Source organism: Erithacus rubecula (assembly GCF_903797595.1).
Source record: "Erithacus rubecula genome assembly, contig: SUPER_Z_unloc_2, whole genome shotgun sequence".
NCBI classification, from domain to species: Eukaryota; Metazoa; Chordata; class Aves; order Passeriformes; family Muscicapidae; genus Erithacus; species Erithacus rubecula.
Genome location: NW_027635860.1, coordinates 610,246 through 634,900, shown reverse-complemented (window position 1 = coordinate 634,900; position 24,655 = coordinate 610,246). Strand labels below are relative to the sequence as shown.

Sequence of the window (24,655 nt, the reverse complement as noted above, 5' to 3'; positions counted from 1 at the left end):
ATTTCTATGGCCAATGTCACTGGGGTTTGGGACTAGATGATCTTTAAGGTTCATTCTAACTTCTTAGCATTCTATGATTTCTTGCTACAGTGTTCCTAAAATGTGATTCCCACACACTTCAAGTGTTAAAAGCAACTTTTTGGTTATCTTGGTTTCCAGAGAAATTAACTGCACATGTCACTTACATTACAAATGAACATTTTGCTTACCTGACACCTCTTTTAGGTATTATAATTAAAAACGTTGCACATGAAATAATTTACAAAGAAAAGAAATGGACTGCACAGGTAACTCACAACTGTTGTTGCATCTTGGTTCCAAGTCTTCAATAATAGCTCGTTTCTTCTGTAGCTCATTGTTAGCTTCATGGAGCTTCTCACTGTTACAAACCATAGAAGCACATATTGTTTCCCCAGTAGTATTACTGTGCTTGAAATGAGCACTAAGCAGTACAGAAAATCCTCAGAGAGAGAGTACTTCTAAGGGTATGATTGATTATTTTTTTTTCTGTGGAGCATGAGGACAAGTGGTAATATCACTGCAGAAATATTCATTAGATAAGACGAAAAACAGCTCTGTATTGGAGAACTGCAACAGCAAACAGTTCCTTAGTCAGTAACTGTGCTTAATTTAGAACTCAAGAGCTAATTGTACAATGAGGGTCTAGAATGAATACTCATAACTGATACTACAGTGGGGAAGAATGGCTAAGCCCAAAGGCAACAGAAACTTCTTTTTGCAAGACAGTCAAAAAACAAATACTCTTTTAGGGAAATAAAAGATGTGCAAAAATAACACAATAAAATGATAGCACTTCCTAAAGTACTACCTTCTATGCCATAATGTATACCAAAGAGTAAACAAATTAATTTTGTCATATTAACATGTTTTCCCCAGGAAAAAATAACTTAGTCTTCTTGAGCCAAGATTTGCACAATGTTAAGCAAAGTTTTCTACCCAACACAAAATAATGGTTCCCTTATCGCTCTTACTTTCACAATATTTTACTCTGGAAAAATAATAAGAATCTGAACAGTAGATTTCCAAATATTCCTGTGTTATCTAAACTCTCTTAGTTGTGTATTTGCCAGATCCATGATTAATGACTGTCTGCCTTTGTCACTATACAGAAAAACACATAATTTCAAACTGCAAATAACATAAGCAAACAAAAATACTTACAGATGTTCTTCAAGTTTCTTTTTCAGAAGAACTGACTAAAACAGAAAGTTAAATGTTTTATTTTAATGCATTGTGAAGCTTTAACATATTAAAAAATTATTTTAAAACATGCAATTTTGACATTCTAACCAAAATCTAACTTTTTACTTCAGTTTTAGATCACAACTGTAAAGCCTCTGTATAGCAATGTTTCTCTTCACAGCTGTGTGACTTATTAGAATTTTACAAATATTTTCCCAGGAACTAGATCAATAAAAGCAAGATCCATAAATGACAGAATTCTAAGGCAGTTGTTTTAATTTTTTCAGTACTTTCTATTGGAAAGTGCAGCAAAATTCGCAAGAAAAGCTGTCCTATCAATATTGCATTGCAACTTGCATGAAGACATGTAGCAAATTAGTTGAAGTAAATTCCCATCCCCACAGAAAACCAGAAGGAGTAGAGTATTTCTAACTGCAGTGTAGCAAAAAATTCATCTTTTATGTGTTTCTTATCTTTATTGATTACAGATGCATAAAATCACCGTACAACTTACAGTGTTCCACTTCCTGGTTAAATCACATTTAGATAAGCTCTTTGAATAAAAACTTTGAAGTAATTTTTAAATTTTAAACTCACTTCATACACAGTGAGTATCTTTCAAAAGGAAAAAACCTCAAATCCAATAAATGTCTATGAACTGAAAGTAGTGTTAAGTAAATAGAAAGCCATACTCACAATAGCCTTGAGCAGAAGCCCATGCCAAGAAACAGAGATGACATTAGTATAAAGCAAAACAGCAGCCAACAGAAGAAACTATTTAGAAAGTCATGAACAGAAAAAGTTAAAGCTATGTATTTTTCACACATGTGCAATTTCTTCCTCTGTTCTCATGAGCAATTTCATCTTGTAACATTTTTTAAAACATGTCACTAAACCCAAAAATATAAAGATAATAAAGAAGCACGTTTACAAATAATTGTGTTTAAATCAGAATTCCAAAGGAAAGCAACTGCTATTTTGGAAAATTTCAAAACAAAAATCATACAATTAACAAAACCAAGGAAAACAGCCATTCTGTAGGGCTACAACCAGAATTAAGAGATGCAGGTGTTTTTGTGGTGTGATGCTGAACTGTGTTATTGCCACATTGATTGAATACAAAGCAAATGTAGAATATTTAAATCTGCAACTGCCTTTTTAGTTTGTATTTATATAGTATTAACTACAGGGGAAAGTTAGCATGTTACTGATGGTCCACAGCATCATCATAATATAAGATAAAATCATCAACAAAATTACTTATTTGTTTTTTCTCCAATGTTCTCTCAACAAAGATTTAGTCACTTTGCTAACAGAAAAAAATGACTGTGTGCACTCAAAAAGCTGTTTTTTAAAGTTTAGTTATATTTCAAAATACTGTCTTTGATCACATTCCTGGGGCGTGTTTTTTCATTATTACAAAAGAGATTTTCTTAATGCATGACAAGAAAGGTGGGGAGCCATAAAAATAAGTCAAGATGGCTCTACTGACTTAACAGAAATTTGCAACAGCTAGGGATCTGCAGGTTTTGACCACCTGGCTTTTTTCTTTCCCTCTGAACAACTGCAGCAGCACCACCTTTTCTGTAACAAAATATATTCATATGCATCTTTATCAGCAACAAATCATCTAAACTGTCTTCATCACTTATATCTGATCATTTAGGGGACTACCAGCTGGCTGGACAAGAAAGGGAAAAAGTTGGAAGCAGTGCCCATTTCCCTAAGGAAATAAAATCAAAATGACCTCAGCTTTTTTTTTTTTTTTTTTTTTTTTTTTTTTTTTTTTTTGCGTCCTTGTATTAAGCTTGGGTTTATTTTGAAACTGACACAACTATTAGTCAACACTGATTCCACTGGTGTATTATTTACCTAGTACCTGCACTGTTGAGGGAGTAACCCCTCTCCCAGCTAGAGAGATCATGTTTTCACAAGCAAGAAACTAATTGTTATAAACAGCCCGAACAATTAATAGAAGCAGAAATGAGTTTACCCATATTAATTCACCCAAGACACATGATTAGGAATAAGACTAAAACATTCAATGTGCCATTCGAGGCACCCAAAGATCCTGTATATAGTTGGCAGAAAAACTCAAACAGATCACTCTAAAAATGGGCAAACATTACTTCCGGGATTTCTGGAGTATCAGTAAACTTTAAAGACTCATACAAATCTAAAATGCAATTAGTCTAATTATTCTTTTATAGGAAGATGAGTCTCATAAACACTACAGAAATAAAAGGATTGTTTGCTTGAAGTTCCTTTCATGCTTAAACAAGCCAAAAGAACAAGTCTGTCCCCCTTTTTAGGGCAAAAATTGATTTCATTTTAGATGTTGAGGTTGGGGCAGATGGCTAGGTTCTGGCCTGAGGTTAAGCTAACTTAGTGGGGTGTGGGAAACTATGGGACATCACTCCAAAACACTGCTGCATCAGATTGGTAACACTGTGGGGTGATGAAAGTCACAGAACAGCACCACGATGGATGGTCAGATTCCAAGGATGCTGAGAGTAATTACAGAATGGCTCAGATTGGAAAGCACTTTCAAATTTCACATAGTCCAAAGCCCTGCAAAAAACAGGGACACTTTCAAGTAGATCAGGTTGCTCAGAGCCCTGTCCAACCCAGCCTTGAATATTCCATGGATGGGTCATCCACAACTTCCCTGGACAACTTGTTCCAGTGCCTCACCAAATGAAAAAGTGGCTGAATTATGCAAAGTCATACAACAGTGGGTAACTGAAGAGGTAACAGAGTTCCATGGACCTTTTATGGAGATGTATCAGTAACCCCACGTAAGGCCAAGACTGTATATGTTACATTTTGAAAAACATTAGGTCTGAAATGGATTTAACAAGTGAAGCAGAAGTGACTAAAGGCAGGGTGTTTATACAGGAAGGGATTAGGGCAGAGAACAGGAGAACAAGGATGATAAAAGACAGTGATAAGACATGCAAATGATATAGTCAAAGCTGTCCAGGTAACTGCTGAGTAGACCCACATGACTACTGCGTTCTGGGGGAAAATAAATAAAACCTATTCTCAGCACACCAGATATATCTGAATTGATTCTGTAGTCTGGAAGATATGGGTAAGGAGCCTTTGCCTGGATAGCAAGGTAATACAAGGGATGGACTAATCATGCATCCCAACAGAATGTGTCAGTGCCCATCATGGCACAGCTGACTTCCATTGCAGTGCAGTAAAAAATCAAAACTGCTTGTCCTTGTGAACCTTGGCACACAGCATGTAACACTGCAAGGGCACTCGCCTACTGGGTTATGACACTGTACCTTCTTGGGCATGTGCAAAAATAACTTCAGCTTTAAAACCAAACAAAACTTAAGAGAAAAAAGGTCAAAACAAACAAACAAACAAAAAAGACCCAATGAAAAGCAAACCTGAGCTCTCACCACACATTTCTGGACTGAATTAAAACCAAGTGTCAATTTTCTGGATTGAGCACATTTACAGTGTAAGTGCATAAAAATACAAATTTCAGTACATTGTTGCAGAAAAATAGCAAAAAAGAGTGGAACTAAAAATTATGTTCACCATGAACTGTATGGTGAACTGTATGCCATGTCTCTCCCATTGCTTTTTCATATGTTTCTGAAGAATCACTTTTTTTTTGTATGGCTATCCTACAGACAATTCAGGTCATCTCAGCACAACTTTGATCTATTTGAGCAGTTGGGTTTAACTTATGAAGTTTGCTCTGCATTGCAAGGGAGATTGCATGAGGAGACCACAATGTCAGAGGTTCTTGCATCCTCAACAGTTTCCTGAGTCTACACTCACCCTTTTGCTTCCTTAATAGTAAATTAAATCCTACAGATCTATCTCAGCAAAACAGGCCCGAGATCAGTGCCCATAAATCACCACTTCTATGTGCAGACCAACATAGAAGCCATGAGTGCAGACACACCCAACAAGAGCCTCAAAACGGACACAACTGCAGTAAATAAAGATAAATACAATTTGACAGGGATCATTTACAATACTCAGTATCTGAGAAAAATTCTTTCATATTCTTGCTTACCCAAAAAATGTTTTGGCCAATATCAAGACAACAAAGAACATTTCAGAATATACGTATTTTAACGTGCATCCTAAAAAACATTCTAAGTTACTCAGGAAATAATCTTGTTGAAAATCAACTAGGTGTTTAACATTCATATAGTTTATTCTGAAAATTAAAAGGGTAAACTAAATTTAACACAATCTTAAATGAACATAAGCATCTAATAAAAACTTTCACTATTTTATATAAATTAGTTAAAACAAATCCACAAAAATAGAAAGCAGCACATTACAGTTTGTTGCCAATTAGCAACATGATACACTGAAATTGTGAGCATATTATGAATGTACAGTCCAACAAATTGCTGCTTCAAAAAAGTTCTAGAGCTTCTTTTTTGAAATACAGAAGATAATAAACAATTTTTGAGTGGAAGACTGAAAGTTGTTTTCCACGCTAACTCAGTTACAATGTGTCTTACATTTTAAATAAAGTTAACTCTGTATACAGAAACAGAAAATGCTGCATTGTGTTGAGGGCCTAATTATTTGACTTTTTTTAAAGTTTTGGTCCAACTGGTGTTTTTCATTCTGAAATACTTTACATGAAGAATTACAGACCTTTTGGTGGCTGGAAAGGCCTTAACTTTCTTTAAGAAAACTAAACCCAAAATAACTTCAGATGCTTTATTCATGGAGAATCAACATTTCCTTAATTCCCTGCAAAGCTCTCTATTTAATGCTGAGTTTTCTATTGCAACAGACACAAATATTTAAATAAAACATGAGTGACACCTTCTCTACATAGGATGGTTTTCTGTTCTAGATAACTGTCTCACATCCTAGTTAGAGAAGCACAATTTATTGGTAAGACCATACAAGCAAATACACAAAACTATTAGAAATCTCAGTTCATATAATTCTTTAACAATTTTTCTTTTATTACAAAAAGGTGAAAGTTTCAAAAATGGTAGCTACTTGAATGTAAGTTTGATGTACATTTCTACTTACATCTTCAGCTTTTGAACCTTGATCCTGCAAAGATTTTTGTAGTTCTTCAACCTGGGACTGTACTTCCAGAAGTCTCTGATTTACCAATCTAGGAAAGAGAAAATATTGGTTTTTCAAAAAACAAAAAAAATGCAATACTGTAAATTACTCACAAAAAATTATAGCACTAGTTAGATTTTACAGAAGTTTAAGAGATTATAACATCCAGATCATTCTCATATTCCTTAAGAACAACATAAATGCATGCAAAAATCAGCTCTACATACATAAAAGACTGACTTTTAATAGCCAGTTTTACTGTGTGAGAGCCACTAGCTTATGCTTTTACACCATTACAGAACCCTATAAACCTGTAGTTTGGAAGGGATGTCCACATGAAGCCTAGATCAAACCTCCTCAAAGCAGGTACACTTACAGAAGATTGCTGGGAACCATATCCAGTACCAAGTTTGAACACTTGTAAGGACAGAAGTCTAACAGTCTCTTTGAGCTTCTCTTCTAGAGCTTAGACCTATATTCCCTACTTTGTCTGTTGCTTCCTGTCCTTCCACTACTAATCTCTTGAGAACAGACCAAATCTGCCTTCCCATCAGGCAGATGCAGTTCACAGTACACTGTCCTCTACATCACCTTTCCTTTGGCCTGGACAAACCCAGTTCTCAAGTTTTATCCCACCTATCACACATTGCAGCGTCGCTCACTTTAGCAGTACATGCTACACATTCCTAACTCTCTGGTACAGGGGAATCCAAAATTACACGCTCTGTCCAGACGTAATATCGTAAGTACTGGTGGCAGGTGAACAATCATTTTCCTATACTGTCTGCGTCTCAGTGAGGACAGTCCAAACCACAGTAAATGGCAAGGTCCCCAGATAACACATCCTCCTCTGCCACCCACTAGGACTCCAGAGCTTTTGCTGCAGAGCTGCTCCATAGCCAGGGACAGCGGTTCCATAATTTCTCTGGACTATTGAGCTCCTTTGAATAACAGCTTTCCCTTTCAGGACATCTTAAAGTGCTACCATTCTCAAACTTGCTAAGAGTGCAGCCCCTCTCATCAGTGAAGTTGTTAATGAAAAGTGATGAACAGCACTCGTACTGGTTGAGAAACTGGTTACCAGTTGGGTTCCATTTCACTGACAATATTGCTTTAGGTTCAGCTGTCTGATCACTGTCCAATCAATTTTTTTTGCTCACTTTATTGTCTACTAACTTAGTTTATACCTAGCCATTCTGAACAAAAGGTTACCATAGGACACTTTATCAAAGGCTTTGCTAAAGCTAAGTACAGTTCTGTTTCGCCCTTCTTCACATGTGCTGTCACCTCATTGCCAAGACAACTGGATTAGTTAGGCATGACTTGCTCTGAAAAAATTCATGCTGACATTTGCCAGTTACTTTCCTGTCCCTCATGGAAATAGATTCCAGATGGACTTATTTTGTGAATTTCCAGAAATCGAGCTGTGGCTGACCAATCTCTGTCGTTCCTCATGATTTTTTTCTTGTCTTTCTTGAAGTGAGTGCAGTATTTTATACCTTCTTTCAGGCTTCAAGCACCTCCCCCCAGTTGAAGGGGAAGATAGGGGAAGACTAGATAAAGAACAGATTCAAAATTTAAACAGAAAGCAGCCTCACATCACTATCAGCCACATACTGTGGCATGCTTTGATACACTCTCTCTGGTACCATGGATATCTGTACGCTGATTGGCTCAACCTAGCAGTGTCAGCTAGAGAAGGCTGCTGAGGAACATGCCTGCTGAGTTTAAGTATCTACAAGAATGGAGACAACCTCTCTGGGCAACATACTCCAGTGCTCAGCAACCCTCACAGTGAGAAAAAAAGTATGTTCTTACATTTAGATTAAATGTAATGTGTTTTAAGCTCTGCCCACAGCTTCTTGCCCTGTTCCTGAGTATTACTGACAAGTCTGTCTCCACCTTCTTTAGACCCTCCCATCATGCACTTTGATAAGATACATTGATAAGATTTAACCTAAGCCTTCACTTTTCTAGGCTACAATAGTCTCTAACCCTCAGACTTCATTCATACAAAGACTATGCAGTCCTATAATCACATATCCTTGTGGTCTTTCACAAGACTAATTCCATTAAATCCATGTCTTTCTTCTCCAGCCTGCAGGAAAGTCAGCTGAAGCAAAGGACAAAATTTCTTACCTGTTTTCTGTCTCCAGTTCATTCTTCCGTAAGTTTGCATCATCGAGAAGGCTCTGCAGCAAGGCAATCTTCTCATTGTCAGAACCTTCTTGGTTCAATTTTAACATCTTGTTCTCATGCTGAAGGCGGATGAGTTTCTCCCTAAATACATAGAACATGATTTTGTAAAAAAAAAATAATGCCAATATCTATAACAAAGAAAACAAAGAAAGAAGTAAAATAATAACATAAACAATCTTTTAAAGGGAAATGCTGCAACAACAATCATGTCCTCAAACCCCCAAATACAAACCCAGTTTAAGGAGTTGTAATTACAGAATGCAGAACACACGGAAATTACCTCAGAACTCCCATCAGATCTCAGAGTACAGCTCAACAAGTTTATAGGAAGAACAGAAAATGTAAAACTTAATACTAAGTGTGAAGAAACATTGTAATATCAGCTGTCACTGAACTACTACACAAACCTGAGCAAGCCACTTCAACCCTTGGTCTGTTTACAGAGAATCACAGAATCATTTGGGTTGAAAAGACTCTTTACGACCATCAAGATGTAACACAAACCTAGCACTGCCAAGTCCACCACAGAACCATGTCCCTTAAGCACCACATCTACACATCTTTTAAACACCACCAGGGATGACAACTTAATCATTTTCCTAGATGCAATGGTTGATAACCCCTTTTAGTGAACAAATGATTCCTAACACCCAATCTAAACCTCTCCAGCACAGCTTCAAGAAAAAAGACCAACCCACACCTCATTACAACCTCCTTTCAGGTTGTTGTAGGTCACCCCTAAGCCTCCTTTCTCCAGTATGAACAACCACCTGCTCCTCATAGGAATTAACTCTCCAGGCCCTTCTCCAGCTCTACTGTCCTTCTCCAGACATACCCCAGCCCCTCAATGTCCTTCCTGTAGTGAGGGGGTGCAAAACGGGACACAGAACATGAGGGGTGGCCTGACCAATGCCATGCACAGGGGACAATCCCTTTCCTGGTCCTGCTGGCCATTCTAGTGGTGATGCCATTGGCCTTCTAGGCCACCTAGGCATTCAATGGGTCATGTTAGCTGCAGTCAACCAACAGCACCAAATCCACTCCAGAACAACAGGTGCTATCCAAAGGGATCTGGATAAACTGAAGAAGTAGGGCCATGAAAACCTCATGAAGTTGAACAAGGCCAAGTGTAATATCCTGCACTTGGCCTATGGCAATCCCTGGTATCAGCCCAGGCTGGGGATGAACAGATGGTGAGCAGCCCTGTGAGAAGGTCTTGGGGGTGTGTTGGGGGTTGAGTGTTTTTCTGTTACTGTGTCAATTGAAAGAATTTTTCCCATTATCATGCCAATGGAGCTGGCCGGGCTACACCCAGGGTCCCTGATGGGTCCAGACAAAGGGGGTGGGTGGGGACGGCCCCGGAGGGGCCTCTGAGGCTTCCGGGAGGGCACTCGGGTTTCTGGCGAGCCGGGAGGAGGACGCCTGGGATCGTTCAGCCACGCGGCCGAGCACAGGAGAGCCAGACCCTCTGCGACCACCTGCCCTGCATCTGCCCCGTTCCAGCCTCCTGCCTCTGTGGACACAGCTGATCCCCCGGACACACACGGTGAGCGAGGAGCCGCCGCTCCAGCCCGTTCCCACCCGAGACCGGCGTGGCCGCTGCTGCCCCTCCCCCCTCCCTCCTGCCTTCGTTCCCGTCTGCCCTCTGGCACATCCGGGCTCTGGACTAAGCACAGAAACAGCGTGCTTGCATCTAAAGGGACTGACACTGAGTTATCTATTCCGTTCTGTTAGCAATATTAACTGTTATTGCTTTCTGTTTGTACAGTTAGATATATTAGTAAAAGAGCTGTTATTCCCACCCCCCCTTATCTCTGCCTCAGAGTCCTTGATTCATACAATTATAATACTTGGTGGGGGGGGAAGTGGAACCAAAGTCTCTATTCCTAAGGGAAACTTCTGCCCTTACTGGCAGACACCTGTCCTTTCAAACCAGGACAGGGTGCTGGTGGGTGAGAGGCTGGACATGACCCAGACAGAGGCACTCCCAGTACAGAAAGTCAAATGTGTCCTGGGCTGCATCCAAAGTGGTGTGGACAGCAGGGAAGGGAGGGGATTCTGTTCCTCTGCTCTGCTCTGGTGAGACCTCACCTGGAACCCTGCATCTGGCTCTGGGGTCACAGCACGGGAAGTATGTCAATAAATTAAACGAGTCCAGAGGAAGCCAGTAAGGTGATCACAAGGATGGAGCACCTCTACTACAAAAACAGGCTGAGAGAGTTGGGCTTATAGATCAGACTCCAGGGATACCTTAAAGCAGCCTTACAGTACCTGAAAGGAGCCAGCTAGGGAGCTGGAGACAGATTTTTTTACAAGAGCATGGAGACACAAAACAAAACAGAATGTCTTTAAATTGAAAAATGGTGGTTTAGATTAGATATTAAACAGAAATTCTTTACTTTGAGGGTTTGGAGGCAATGCCAAAGGGAGTTCTGGATGCCCCATACCCGGCAGTGTTCCAGGCAAGGCTGGATGGGGATTTGAGCAGCTTGGTCCACTGGAAGGTGTCCTTGCCTATTGCAGTGGAGGTGGAACAAAATGACGTTTAAGGTCCCTTCTAACCCAAGCTGTTCTGTGACTCTACGATTACTTCCCGCTGTGAATCTTTTCAGACACTCTTCTACAAGCCTGTAGCACTGCACAGGTTGTTGTGACCCAACAGCAGGACCTAGCCTTTAGCAATGTTGAACTTCATGCAATTGTCCTCTGCCCACGGATAGAACCTGTTCAGATTCCTGATCAACACTGTTCTAAGTAATCCAGTTCTATATGCCCAAAATTGTTACTCTCTTCCTGCAGCTGGAAAACAGAATGGCAGGGGCTGTGGAGGTGCCTCAGGCTCTTCAAAGGTTGAAGCACTCAGTCACACGGTCACTCTGCCCACTTGGCTTGCCTCTTGGCTCTTTCTTGCCTCTACTTGCTACAGTAGCAAGCAAGAAGCTCTACTTCACAATCAAATACTGTTTCAGAGTCAATTCTGCAACACCTGTCTACAGCCATTCCCTCAGTACCCTTCAGACTTGCAGGGGTGTAAATGGCACATAGCTGTTTCCTTCTGTATTGTGAAGGCACTATTCAGCTTCTCGCATCTGTCTCCCAGACCAGTGATCTTATTATCAAAGATTGTGGCAAAGAAGGCTTTAAGTAGATCATCCTTTTCCTTGTCCTTTACTGGTACGGTTCTCGCTCACAACCAATAAGGGATTGAGTTTTTCCTTAACCCTCATTTAATTGTGAATGTATTTATAGAAACTTTTTTTGTTGACTTTCATTGGCAGCAGCCAGAATTAAGGCCTCTGTAACCTCATATATTTTTTTTTATTCTTCCCATGTCTGTCTCATTTTTCCTGGCTCTTGGCCAAAGTTTCCCATCTCTTTAGGACAAATCCTGGCTCTGGGCAAGCTACTTTCTGCCTCTCTTTCTGATCATTTCTCCCCTAGCTCATGGCTAGAATATTCCCTGCCTCTATTTCTGGGCAGTTTTCTGTCTCCCCCTGCAAAGACAGTCATGATGTTGAACGGCGCTGTGCCGAGATAGAGAGACATGCACTCTGTGACCATGCGACAAAAAGCACCTTTATTGTTCAGAATTGCTGCTTAAATACCCTTCTTAATGTTCCTTGGCAAGCACTTGTGATTGGTTTAAGTTCAGGCTGCCCCAGCTCTCTGACCAACAGCCTCCACAGCCCAGGCAGGAACTCAAAGGTCCGAATATCTCTGTTTCCAAATTTGTCCTATCCTGTTCCCTGGAGGACTAGTGTCCCATCAGGTTGCTTCTCCCTATATAGAGAACTGATTTGCCCAGAAACAAGAAAGTTTGTACTGTGACATCCCTCTGCCCCAGGGTCCCCCAGGCACGGCAGAGCTCCTTAGGGCACCCCAAAAATGGTCTGAAGGTCCTGGTAGCAGCCCCTGTGCCCTGGGGGTGCTCAGAGCTCCCTGCTGTGGTGCTGGGCAGGGCCAGAGGCATCACTTGCTACTCTGCACCATCCTCCTCCTGCCCCAGTGTGTCTCCCGCCCCAGAGCCATCCCCTCAGTGCAGGCAGAGACTCCTCCAGAGCCCCATATCTCCAGGGCCACGTCCCTCCACAGCTCTAGAGCTCCTCTGGGGGTGACAAGACACCAGGGACACTCTGTGCTCTGCATTTGGGATTCCTCCTGTGAGGAATGGCTGACTTTATCTCCAGAACAGGTTTCCAGGCATGCTTAGGACACAGCAGCAGAGCCCCTGTGTGCAGCAGCGGTGGCTGGGACTACACCAGTACAGACAGTGCCACCAGTACAGGGATAAGTGCTGGCACCATGTCCCACTGGGCCATGGCATGTTTGGCTTTGCTGTTGAACTCTGGGAATGGTGCCTGGATCTCGGACTGCCAGGGGTGGGGAGGAGGCTCTGGTGCCACAGGGAGCAGGGTGAGCTTCCCAGTGTTCCCAGTTGCAGACCCTGTGGGGCAGGGGTGGGAATGCCCAGAGATGGGTCTGTGCTCTTGGTGTGGTGGGGGTGGGGGGTGGAGCAGGAGAGATTGTCCCCATGCCCAGAGCTCAGCCCTTTGCTGCTTGGAGGGGGAGGCTGCCCTAGAGCCAGGAGATTCCCTTGTGCTGCAGGCCTGGCTGGAGATGACATAAGGCTGGGGGAGACTCAGCTTTATCTGGGAGTGAGCTCTGCTCCAGCGCCCTGTGCAGCCAGCAGGGAACTCCTTGTGATCCAGGCTCTGCCAGAGCTGTGCCTGGGCTGGCTCCTCAGAGGGAACAGCAGGGGGAGGAGGCCCCGGGGGTTCGGCCAGCCCGGCACTGAGTGGCCAGTCCTTGTCTCACTACAGATGGTGGCTCAGAGGCAGCAGGTGCTCACCATCATGTGCAGGTCTACATGGGCTCCATCTACTACGAGCTGGGCGAGGACACCATCCGGCAGGCCTTCACCCCCCTCGGGCACATCAAGAGCATCAACATGTCCTGGGACTCTGTCACCATGAAGCACAAGCAGGGCTGCTGGGCTGTGGGAGGGGTGGGGCTGGGTGGGATTGAGGGTCCTGTCTCTCCCAAATCAGTATGGGATTGCCTGGATCACAAGGTGGGAGGGGTGGAACTGGGTGGGCTTAAGGTCCTATCCCACCCAAACCACTGGGATTGCAGCAGAAATCTGGTAAATTGAAGTCCTCCATAAGAAGAGAGGCCAGCAATCTCAAGACCTCTCCCAGCTAATTATAGTATACCACATCCTGGACAAGTGGTCTATAACACATGCACCAAAATATCTGCCCTGTGGCCTTCCCTTTAATTCTTACCCATAAATGCTCAACTCTTTTGGCAACATCATCAAGCTCGAGGCTAACAAAACAAGGCGACAACAAGAAGCTGTTTCTAATATCCAACCTAAACCTTCCCCAACACAAATTCAGACCATTTCCTTGGGTCATGTCACTGGTCACAACACAGAAGGGATGAATGTCTGCCTCTCCTCTTCCTCTTGTAAGGAAGGTGGAGACCACCATAAGATCAAGCTGAGGTCACTTGATCTGCTCAGTCTCCTCCAGGCTGAACAGAACAAGTGACCTCAGCTACTCATCATATAGCTTCCCCTCAAGGCCCTAATCCATCCTTGACTCTCCTTTGGATGCTAACAGTCTTATGTCCTTCTCATATTATGGCACCCAAAACTGCACACAGGACTCTGTCCCAGTGCAGAGCAGAGCGAGACAATCTCCTCTCTTGCCCAGCTGTGATGCTGTGCCTGATGCACTCCCAGACAAAGCTGGCCCTCCTGGCTGCCAGAGCACTGCTGACTCACGTTCAACTTGCCATTGACAATTGCAGAGGTTAGTAAAACAAAACATGCATCAGCTTACTTTATTTCAGGAGTAATGATTTCTGCTGCTAAACTGTCTGAAGGCTCTTGTCTTCCCAGAGGCATCAATCCTGAGTAAGGAAAAGCACACCACTTACTTTTTTATATGAGAAGAAGTAGACATTGTTCTAGAAGTTTCAGATTACTACTGGGCAATGTAAAACGACACAAAGGCCACAGCAAGACTGATGGACAAGCACCATTTCATTTGCTTCATTTCATTACTTCTGATTTTATCTATTCTGAAGAAATAATGTTGCAGTTTATTTTCTGATCATTAACTTATCTAAGAACTACAAAGGTACAAGGACAAGATTACACATGCAAATGAACTCTAACACAGGAAACATCATGAGAAAATCTCTCTCTAAATAAAACTATGTAACTACATAGAAACCAGATATACGTGACAAAAATACCCCACTGGAGAGGAGACTACAATTTCTGATTGACTGAAATACCATTTGAAGCTTTTGCTTTCTTATGAAGCTATGAGTACTTGACGTTATCACTGCTGATTTTAGAAGAGCTTAAATTTATTCCGTGCTAAAAAAAAGCACATTCAATACTCTACAGAAAACTCCTGTGCACTTTAGAAAAGAAGTATTTAATCTCCTTATTTGTCCTTTACCTGTAGTGGTGAGTTGACCCTCCTGAGCTTGTACACATCTAAGTTCTTCAATAGTTTCTTTCAAAGAATCCCTTTCTGTTCTTAATCTCTGAATAATTGGAAAGAGAATGAATATCAATTTTGGCAGTACAAATCCATTTATAACAGCCTTCAAAATTTCAAAAATAATTCAATGCAACTTCAGAAATTACTTTTAAATTAAGATATCTCAGTCTATTTCATAACAGAATAAATGTAAATATTATATATTCCACACAAACAGTGGTTTGGGTTATTTTGGGAGAAATGTTGCTGATCTTATTGGACTAAGAATAGCAGGGGTATAAACTTATAAAATCAAGATACTAGTGACACAATGGCCCCAGGTAGTAAACAGTATCCACTGGGGCCACTCAGCTATGTTATTTTTCTTTTCACTGGGGCTGATTCCAAGGGAAATGGAGGTCAGTTGAGAAACCATGGATGTTTCCCTCACCATGAACACAAGATTCAACCAGGAGTGAAATAACGAACAGGTAAATACAGAATCAATATAACAAACAAACAAACTGCTTTTGCTTCATTTTGTCTTTCACCAGTGAAAGTATGAGTGGCATTTCCACATCACATTTCTTCTGTGTGTCAGCTGGCCTTGTCTTTCACCAGCATCTTGGACATGAAAGAAAACTAGTTGTGTAAGACTTAGACCAAAGAGAACTGAAGAACAGATCACCTGGGGATCCAGAGAGATGTGCTATTCAGTAGCATCAGGCAAATTCTCTCTCAATTTGGCACAAGTACCCTTCCGGCAAAAAAATGAGAATCTACAGATAGCACCACTTTTTTGTTCAGAAGGTTGCCAACAGTCAAAAAAAGGGAAAGAAAATGGCTACTATGTAATGATCCAAGTTGTAGTTTGCTCCAAAAACAGACATGTTCAGTATTACTGAATGGTCCAGAACAGACCTTGCCTCTGTGTAGATATGGAGTAGTATTGGCTGGCAGCATTTTATTTTCCTAAAGGTTGATTGGCAAATGCCAGAATATTTTAGTGACTTGAAAAAGCTCCAGGGCTTCACTGGTACAAACAGCTCAATAATTATCTTAGAACTTATAACACCACAGACATAAAATTCCAAGCTACTTTGATGAAGATATCAAACATCACCATGCTTTGCCAGAACATAAGGAAAAGGATAAAATCAATTTCAGTAACTACTTCCAAAATATAACTGACAAGATACCACTACCTAGTTTGTGACCTGTGGTGGGCTACTTTACTGGTACGTACTGACAAAGGAACAAAAAGAGTAGGTAATTCAGACAGTAAATCACTAAACTCATGTGATGAGAGACTTCTAGCTGTAATTTACTTCTCACAGGTGCATATCCATTCAAAAGAATGTACTTAAAAACAACATCGACTTCAAAAAAATGCTATTTGCCAGGTGTAGAACAGAAAACTGTATGACAGTGGCCTGCAATTCAGATCCTTTGTGCAAGATGAAATGGTACACTGAGCCATGGACAAGCCACAAAAAAACTTTACCATTGTTCAACATAAAAGAATTGGGAAAAAAAATTTAAAAGCAGGAAAGAAAGCCAAAGCACAATACCATTACAGTTATAAATAGCATGCCAGACTGATTTGAAAGGCCGATGAAAGGGATGTGAAGGTCAAGTGTCCACCAGAGCTTAAAAATTTAAGAAAAAATGGAAATCAATGGCCTATGAACTTAAAATAACTGAAAACTTTCAGTTCAAATGATATCTTAGTGCTGGGCTTGGAAATTTTGGAAATAACTGGACATGATATATGACTATTGAGGAAAAAGCCTAAAGAGTTATTATTAAAGCATGCCTGAGAAACTGCTAGCTTCAACTGCTGACCTTGATTTTAGGCACTTGCATATACATTCCTAAGAATCATGCTGAAATTAACTGTTGAAAAATGACAGCATGTAAGAGAAATCTGAAGGATCAGTCTTGGCAAGAGAGCACAGAGCAATTAATTGCAGAACCACTAGTAGCAAATGACACAAGAGAAAGGGGATAGATTGTTATCTACCCTATGTGTTCCACACTGGGAGGACAAGATAGGTCAACAAGGAGCTGTCATAAAAGGTGAGATCGCCACAAAGGACATTTCCCTCTACACAACTACTAAGCCTCATGCTACACTAGTGATGACTCTACAAGGAGAAGTACACTAATGGTATCTAAAAGAATGCCTTAGGAAAAAAAAAGCAACAGGAATTCAGTTCTAGAATGATAATGCAGAAACCCTGTTCTAAAAACCTTTTCAGAATACATAAAAATTACCCTGGGTATTTATTAACTTTCGCATGGTAAATGGTCAGGAAACAACTTCAGATGCCAAACATGAAGGCTTTTCCTCTTAAAGCAGGTTTCATATGTTTTTGTACAGTCACTTCATTCCATGCTGTACAATTCTTAGATTTAAAAAGTATCTTGTACAAAGCATTAGACAATTTTAAAGGAAAAAAGACTTCCTAATTTAAAAAGACAGCTAACCATATCCCTGTGTTATAAAGAATACAAAGTTGCTAATGTTACTAACAAAAAAATAACACCTTGGCACTTACATCTTTTTCTTTTTGGAGGCTGTCTACTTTTTCTTTCAGTCGTTTGCATTCATAATCTAATTTATCAGCTTTCTTGGATTCTTCAGATAACCTGTTTTGTAGTTCAACTGCCTGTGAGAACAAGAATCAATAATGTGTCTGCAAATGTTAAAACAAAATACACAAGACAAAGTAGCCAATTATAATGCACCACAAGTCATGTTGTAAAACAAGTGAAATAGTTACTTATAGGACATACTAAAAATTTCAGTTGTTCTGTGTTTCAGCAAAACAAAAAGCATTCAAATATTAGGTCTCAGTGCAAGCAAAAGATAGAAAAAAAGTGAAGCATTTTCAGTACATCTAAAACAAGAATTTAAGCTCAAGCAAGGTTTACAGAAAAAAAGCTATTTAATTCTAAAGATCAAAAGGCTAAGGAACAGCAGAAAAATCTATCTGCATTCTGAAAAGCCTAGTAAAAAGAAAAGAGACTGAAGAAAGCCAATTATCTATACCTTTTATTAACTTTATTTTGTAAGCCTCACTCAGAATTCAATGACTAGTTAATGAAGCCAGGTAACATTCCCTAACCTGAGATTTCCTTGTAAGTTTTAATACACTAACATAAAGATTCAGCCAGAGGCTTCAAACAGGTTTTTTTATTACAGTGAAACACACATGTATGCTTTCAACTTTCAAGATCAGTAAAGAGCTCTTAAAATTGAGTGAGCAGAAATGTGAAAGCCAAGCATAACAGAAGATAATTCAGTGAAGTCTTCCCTTTTCAAAGCTTACAGCCTTTACTAGCAAAGATTCATTCCCAGAACACTAGTAAATTTCATAATGCAGAGAGCATGGAAGCAAATAAGCTAAATAAAGACTGACCTGCAAATACAAAAGCTGAATGAAGACTCAGCTAAAGATCTACAGCTTCTTTTGAAACAATTTATAAGAAGGCTTCTTCATAGCTTTTATACTACAAAGGAAGTGATTAAACCAGTACCTATATCTCCATCAAGATTTCCCAGTGGTTCTAATGTCCTTTTATTTTCAATGCGTACAACTACACCAAAATAACTACAAGGCCTAAAATACACATGGTCTTAAGTCTTAGAGAAGGACTTTGCTGCTGTTGTTCTTAAATTAAAGGCTGCAGAACCAGCACAGGCCTGAATTTTCTGAGATTTAAGAAACTAATATGGTCAATTTGAAAATATTCAATTTTTTTAGATGTGACATCTATCACTGGGGCTACCCGCAGAATAACTGCAGGTATAGCAAAAACACTGCAGGCCTTCATCAGTGACAGCGACAAAACATGAGTATTTTCACTTCTAATGGAAACAAATGCATTTATGTTTGTAATCAATCATGCTAAGGTAATGGTATGTAGAAAAACACTGCAGGAAATAAATTTGTCTTGAATCAGGACTTGTGAGTGTATAGAAAAAAAATACAGTTTCATGGTAATGCAGAAGATTAAAAAAAAATTAACTGCCATCACATTTACTAAGCATTATCTGTGTGTAGAATGAGTAAAGCAGGAATCTTGCAACAAAGAAAAGCAAGATGTACTGTTAACTATGTATCAGAATGCACATGCACAAAGGGCCTGAATTAAAATTACAAAAAAATTATCCTGCAGTCTTCACATTCAAGTTCTTTATGCCGAAATAAAGTTTCTTAGAAAAGGCTTGTGCTTGCTCTCATAAGAGCAAAAACAGAACACCACCATTCAATGTCACCTTACAGAAACTGCTCTGTGCAGAGAAGATGCAATTTCCAGATTACTACAGTAATTTGAATCAGCAACTTTCATCTGCATAGCAAAATATTCTTAGCCAACGAAATAACTCTTGCATGGCATCCTCATGAATGGGGTTGGATCCTTCAAACACCAGACAAGACATATTCCATTACAAGAGCACATCAGTACTCAGCAGTGACGTAAAATTACAGGCCTTACATCTGGCTTACTTCGGATACCATAATTTAGGTTTCCCCAAAAAATAATTTTGTGGTTTATGAGTCACAGGCAGGTCTCAGAAGGAGTCCAGTCTTACAGACACTTAAGACAAACACAGAATGTTCATTTTGAGACACTATAGTTAGGTGAAAAAAACATTCTGCTACAGGACACCTGAGGTTTATTCCAGTCCCAGCCAGTAAACAGTTTTGCACCAAACAACAGTTCCTCATACAGGAAATCCTACCCATAAAATACACAGAATAATGAAGAAAAGGAATACTTTAGCAGCATAAACGATGGGATTGGCCCTTCCAAAGTCCTCTCAGTTTGTGAAATAGGAAGAATCAAAGGCAGATGTTGAGATTACACAACAGTATCACATGCTCAGCCATTTAACGGAGTGAAATATTGGGTTGCCAGTAAACCTGATACTACTCATGTGGAAGGTTATTCCTTTCTACATTTACTTTTTTCTTTGCTTCCCTGGACAATTTTTCTTGTCCAAGTTCTTTTTTTCTGGTAAAATAATTTGGGCTGTATTTAAAATTAACCCACATAGGCTGAAACTAGTTGTTTTAAACATCAAGATGGCCAAGTGGAAGGAAAAAATCTATCAAGTCTTGGGGAGACACATTGATCCTGGGCTTTCAATACTGAAGTGCTTGTTTTTATACTTCATTCTACAGTAAACTGACATACATGGACCCCTGTGCTGTGATCATTTGATCAGGCAGAAATACAGAGCAGGCACTACTGCTTTAATAAACCAGGATCTCTCTAGCCCTGTAACTGGAATACCAGAATGATACTGTGTCCCTGTAGTATAGAAGCAGAAAGAAGATTAAGCACATCCTCCACCTTTACAGAAACAGCATCACATGGCACTTGGATAAGTAGGAAGATAAACAGGTGCCTTTCACTCTACAGAGAATGCTGGTGACACATTTTGTATTCCACTAGTTGCATATAAATAATAAGGATGGTATGTGTCCTTCTCTCTTCTTAAGTGGAAAAATTAAGATGCAGAGGAATTCAGACAAACTAGAACGTTAAAAAAAGGAGAGATTTAACTACAGGATCAACTTACCTCAGCTGTGGTGTGCTCCTCACTGGTGAAAAATTGCAAGTGGAAAGTGGACACTTTTTCTGAAAGAACAGCCTCTAATTCAAGCCCCACTACTGAATATGAATTTGGGATCATTTTAGAAAAAAACAAACAACTTAACATGAGTTGGGTTTTTAAATGCAAGAAATACTGCTTTTTTACAAAGTAATAAACCTGTAGTAATGGCAAGAATTGCAGGAAAGGAGGACAAACATAGCAAGCACCTACAAAACATGGAAGTCTTCTAAACAGGAGTTGTTTTTCCATAGCTTTTTTTTTTACTTTGAGATAATAGCCATGTCAAGAAGACAGAGTGCTGAACAATACAAAGTACTATTGCATTGATGATGCCTGTCCTCACCTGTCTCTTGTATGTTTCCAGCTGACTGCGTGCTGCGTTGGCCTTCCTCAGTTCTTCCTCCAGGCTCACAGTATTTTGCATGTACATCGTATTCTTCTCTTCTAAAAGCTTCACTTGCCGCCGCAAATCACCCAGGTCCTCCAGTTTCTTTTTATATGACTCTACCTGGCTTTCTAACTTGGCTACTTTATCAGAAGAATGCCTGAAGGGACAGATTTGCATCAAATTTGAACTCTGAAAACTAACAAAACTAAAAGAAATGCTTTCCCACTGTTTTTTAATTAATGAGAAGATATTCTGAGAAATCATGGGGAGAACAAAAAAGCAATCAAATCCTCCTGTTTCTGATGTTTTCACTTCTAAATTGACTGTTTTCTTCCCATAACTATTTGTCAACTCTAAGAACTGCTGCTGAAGGTTCTTTTAGACCCTATCCCTCCTACTAATATACATTTCTTACCTGTTTTCAATCTTAAAATAATAGCAAAAACAACCTTACTCCCACTCACTTCCTTTCAATTCTAAATTATCTTCTGTCCTAAATATTTCAAGGTAAAGAAAAGTTTCTGCTGTTCAATTCATTTTAATAATAACTAGGAATAAAATCATAAAGATCCCTCTGCTAGACAAATGGTACTTGGTGACAGAGAAGCAACATAACAGATTTGGAACTTGATTCCTTCTTAAAAACAAAACAAAACATAACAAAACAAAACAAAAACACACACACCAAAAAAAAAAAAAAAAACCAAACAAAAAAACAAACAAAAAAAACCCCAAAACCAAACAAAAAACAACCCCCCCCCCAAAAGCCCCAGAAAACTAGGAAAAAAGAAAAAGAAACACCAGGTTTCAGCTTTTCATAGTTTTATCAATCCACCTGCTACACTGCCAAGATTACAAGAGATCTCACATCCCCCAGTGATCTCTGCAACTATTACTGTTCCCAGTTAGTTTTAGAATCAATCAATTTACAAGTCTAATTTCCTCTGAAATCCAGAGAATTTCTCACAGAATTAATGGGTTGGTTTATGGGACACTGAGGCTAGCTAGCTCTGTTTAATTCTCAGTGAGGTGCAGGGCCTATCTCTCGAGACAAGGAATTGCTCTTTGAACCCACTCGATCCACACAGTTTATGCAGCTGGATGGGTTCATTCCTTACATTGATGACAGGAGGTATAAAGACAGATAGCTTTGGTAGAAGGCTGCTGGTGAATCAGGAATAGCAACATTAAATAAGCCTTGTGGGAGAGAATGGGTAACTGTTCTGAATAACCCACGGCAATAGATGCCAATACTGAAAGAATATGCTCCATAGTAAAAGTGGCTGTCCCACTCTATAAATCCCTAGTATCATCTAATTATGATAGCTTTCATTGCTAAAATCCAGTGGGAACAAGAGCTGCAACAGATATTGTTCATATTAATATTACATGATAAACCAAAAGCACCACCTGAAGTCCAAACAACGCAAACCCAGGAAAGGAAACGGCCTGGTTTTCTGATGAGAACAGATGTCTGAGACATAATGAAGGTGAATACTGCATACTCACAAGAGACCAGTGAGTGCCCTGTTACAACCATAAATTGGCACAGAATTAATAAGTTTACTAAGAGTTATTGATTAGGTACAAAATAAGTAACTATTTTACTCAAGCAGAAGTGTGGCTCGGTCTATGTACCTAAACTAGAGGATTCAAAGAATCTTGACATTAGAAGTGTTTAATAGTAAATTATTTTTAAAAAAAGATAATGCAGATTAAGTACACAAAACATACAGATTAAAAGGTAATAGTTAAAGAAGCTAATGGAACAAAACCCACCTGAGTACATCTATCTCATCCTTCAAAGACTGAGCCTCCTCTGCCAGTGTAGTAAGTTCTTCTGTTTGTTGTCTCAATTCTGCAATTTCCTTTTCTAGTTCCTCACAGCGTATTCGATAATCATCTTTGGCAGCTTCTAATCTGTAGGAATAGAAAAAAACACAGGAAATAATTTTTCATCCTGAGCCACATTTACCTTTCCTCATCATCATCCCCTCTAAGAACATGTGAAATGGCCTTCTGCTGCAGTGAAGGAAAACAACAACCCAATGTGCTTATACAAAATGTAAAAGTAGACTGACTTTATCAATGCTCCCAATTTAATATCAGTCTTTCTGATTGAAAATTCACAAGGTATTATATGTTCTCATAAAGACAAAACCTGAGGTTTCCTTCTATAACACGAGGAAAGCTTAAGGAGAAATTTCAATTTTTCTTCATCTTCGGACATCCAGAGTTTGAACACGATACCTTTATTCCAAGATTCTGTTCAGCTGTCGAACTCAACCTCCAACAATATTGACCAGATTGTTATATGTTATAAATGCCATAGACCTTTCATTGAAGGAGTTTTATTTATTAACTCATAATGAACTTGTGCATGCCCAGTATATCTGGACAACCAGGCTATCTAGTTAGCAAGACCAAAGTTGCTGAACTTCTTGCATGCACAGTGCATAGGCAAAGCTCTATTAACCTAGCAGTGAACAAAGGGAGTAACAGAAACTTTTTCAAAGTATTTTGAATGAATTGGGGAGGACACAATCTAGAACAGAAAGTGCTAATGTGATTTTTGTTCTGAAATTAAAGCAAAAACAATCCAGGATAGGAGATAAGGGCATGAGAAAAAAAAATGTGAAGGAGTCCAAAAGGAATCTCCAAAAACGGAGACAAGAGAAAATCTTTAAGCCATGCAAACCAGAAACAACAAAGATTTGGATCATGACAGACCAGAACAGTCAAAGAACAAATATCCAAAACTAGGAGGAAAAGTGGTGTACTGCACTAGGCACCAGTTAAGCTGTACATATGTCCTACTTGATCACACAGAGCTGGATGCAACACACACAAATGCCATTAGAAGCCACATAATATGAAGACAGAGGAAGGACATAATGGAGACTGGGAATGAGTCTCACATATGAAAACAGTTTAGAATGACCTTCAGAACCTGAAACTACAGTAACAGGCAGGGCAGACATTGAATATGGCGACAAAATCTGTTCCAACAGTAATTGATACTAGACTCAGGTACGAATCACTGCAGAGCATGGAGATGAATCAGAAAAGATAAAAGGGGACATTATCATTACTTCATTCCTTTACACAGTAGACCTATAAAAAGAAGAAATCCAGGCACTAGTTGTTGTGAGAGAGAAACACAATGTTTTTCAAGGAACTGATGGGAGATGATATGTCAGAATAAGCAGGAAAGAGGCTTAGCAAAAGGAATTGAAAAATGGCAAAACAGACCAAAAGAGGAAAGTAATGTGGCATATATTGTAAAAATTGGAAAAAGGTAATGAGAAGACATAAAAACAAAAACTGTCAGTGTAAAGAAAGAAATACCATAATTCCACTCACAAAGAAGAGAGAAAGTATGGCAAAGAGAATGAAAAGGTTGTGATGAAGTGAACCAGCTTTCTTCAGCAGAACAGGCTTACGCAGCCTGAAAGCAACAGTCTAGAGGACCAGGAAGGATCTTCAAAGAGGAACTGTATTTTCATATATTGGGGAAATGTAAATCCAGAACTCATACATGGATAATCTCCATCTTTGATCATCTCCGAATCTTTTTTTCAATTTCAGAGGAGGACACATTTTGCTATGTAATATAATGCCACCAGCAGTACAGCCTGTAGCAAACTTTCACCGAGGAAT

At 39.7% G+C, this 24,655-nt stretch overlaps 1 protein-coding gene across 3 annotated transcripts in view; it reads right to left on the bottom strand.

The window, feature by feature from the left end:
- The window catches only part of HOOK3 (hook microtubule tethering protein 3), an 89,802-nt gene that overhangs the window by 14,878 nt on the left and 50,269 nt on the right, over positions 1–24,655 (bottom strand). For all 3 annotated transcript variants that reach the window (XM_079331277.1, XM_079331276.1, XM_079331278.1), the window contains exons 10-18: positions 22,775–22,915; positions 20,951–21,152; positions 17,537–17,647; positions 14,952–15,039; positions 14,322–14,391; positions 8,416–8,556; positions 6,238–6,325; positions 1,183–1,217; positions 297–379 (exon numbers count right to left, since the gene is read on the bottom strand). In XM_079331277.1, the coding sequence (XP_079187403.1) occupies positions 297–379; positions 1,183–1,217; positions 6,238–6,325; positions 8,416–8,556; positions 14,322–14,391; positions 14,952–15,039; positions 17,537–17,647; positions 20,951–21,152; positions 22,775–22,915 (959 nt within the window). The remainder of the gene's footprint in view (positions 1–296; positions 380–1,182; positions 1,218–6,237; positions 6,326–8,415; positions 8,557–14,321; positions 14,392–14,951; positions 15,040–17,536; positions 17,648–20,950; positions 21,153–22,774; positions 22,916–24,655) is intronic.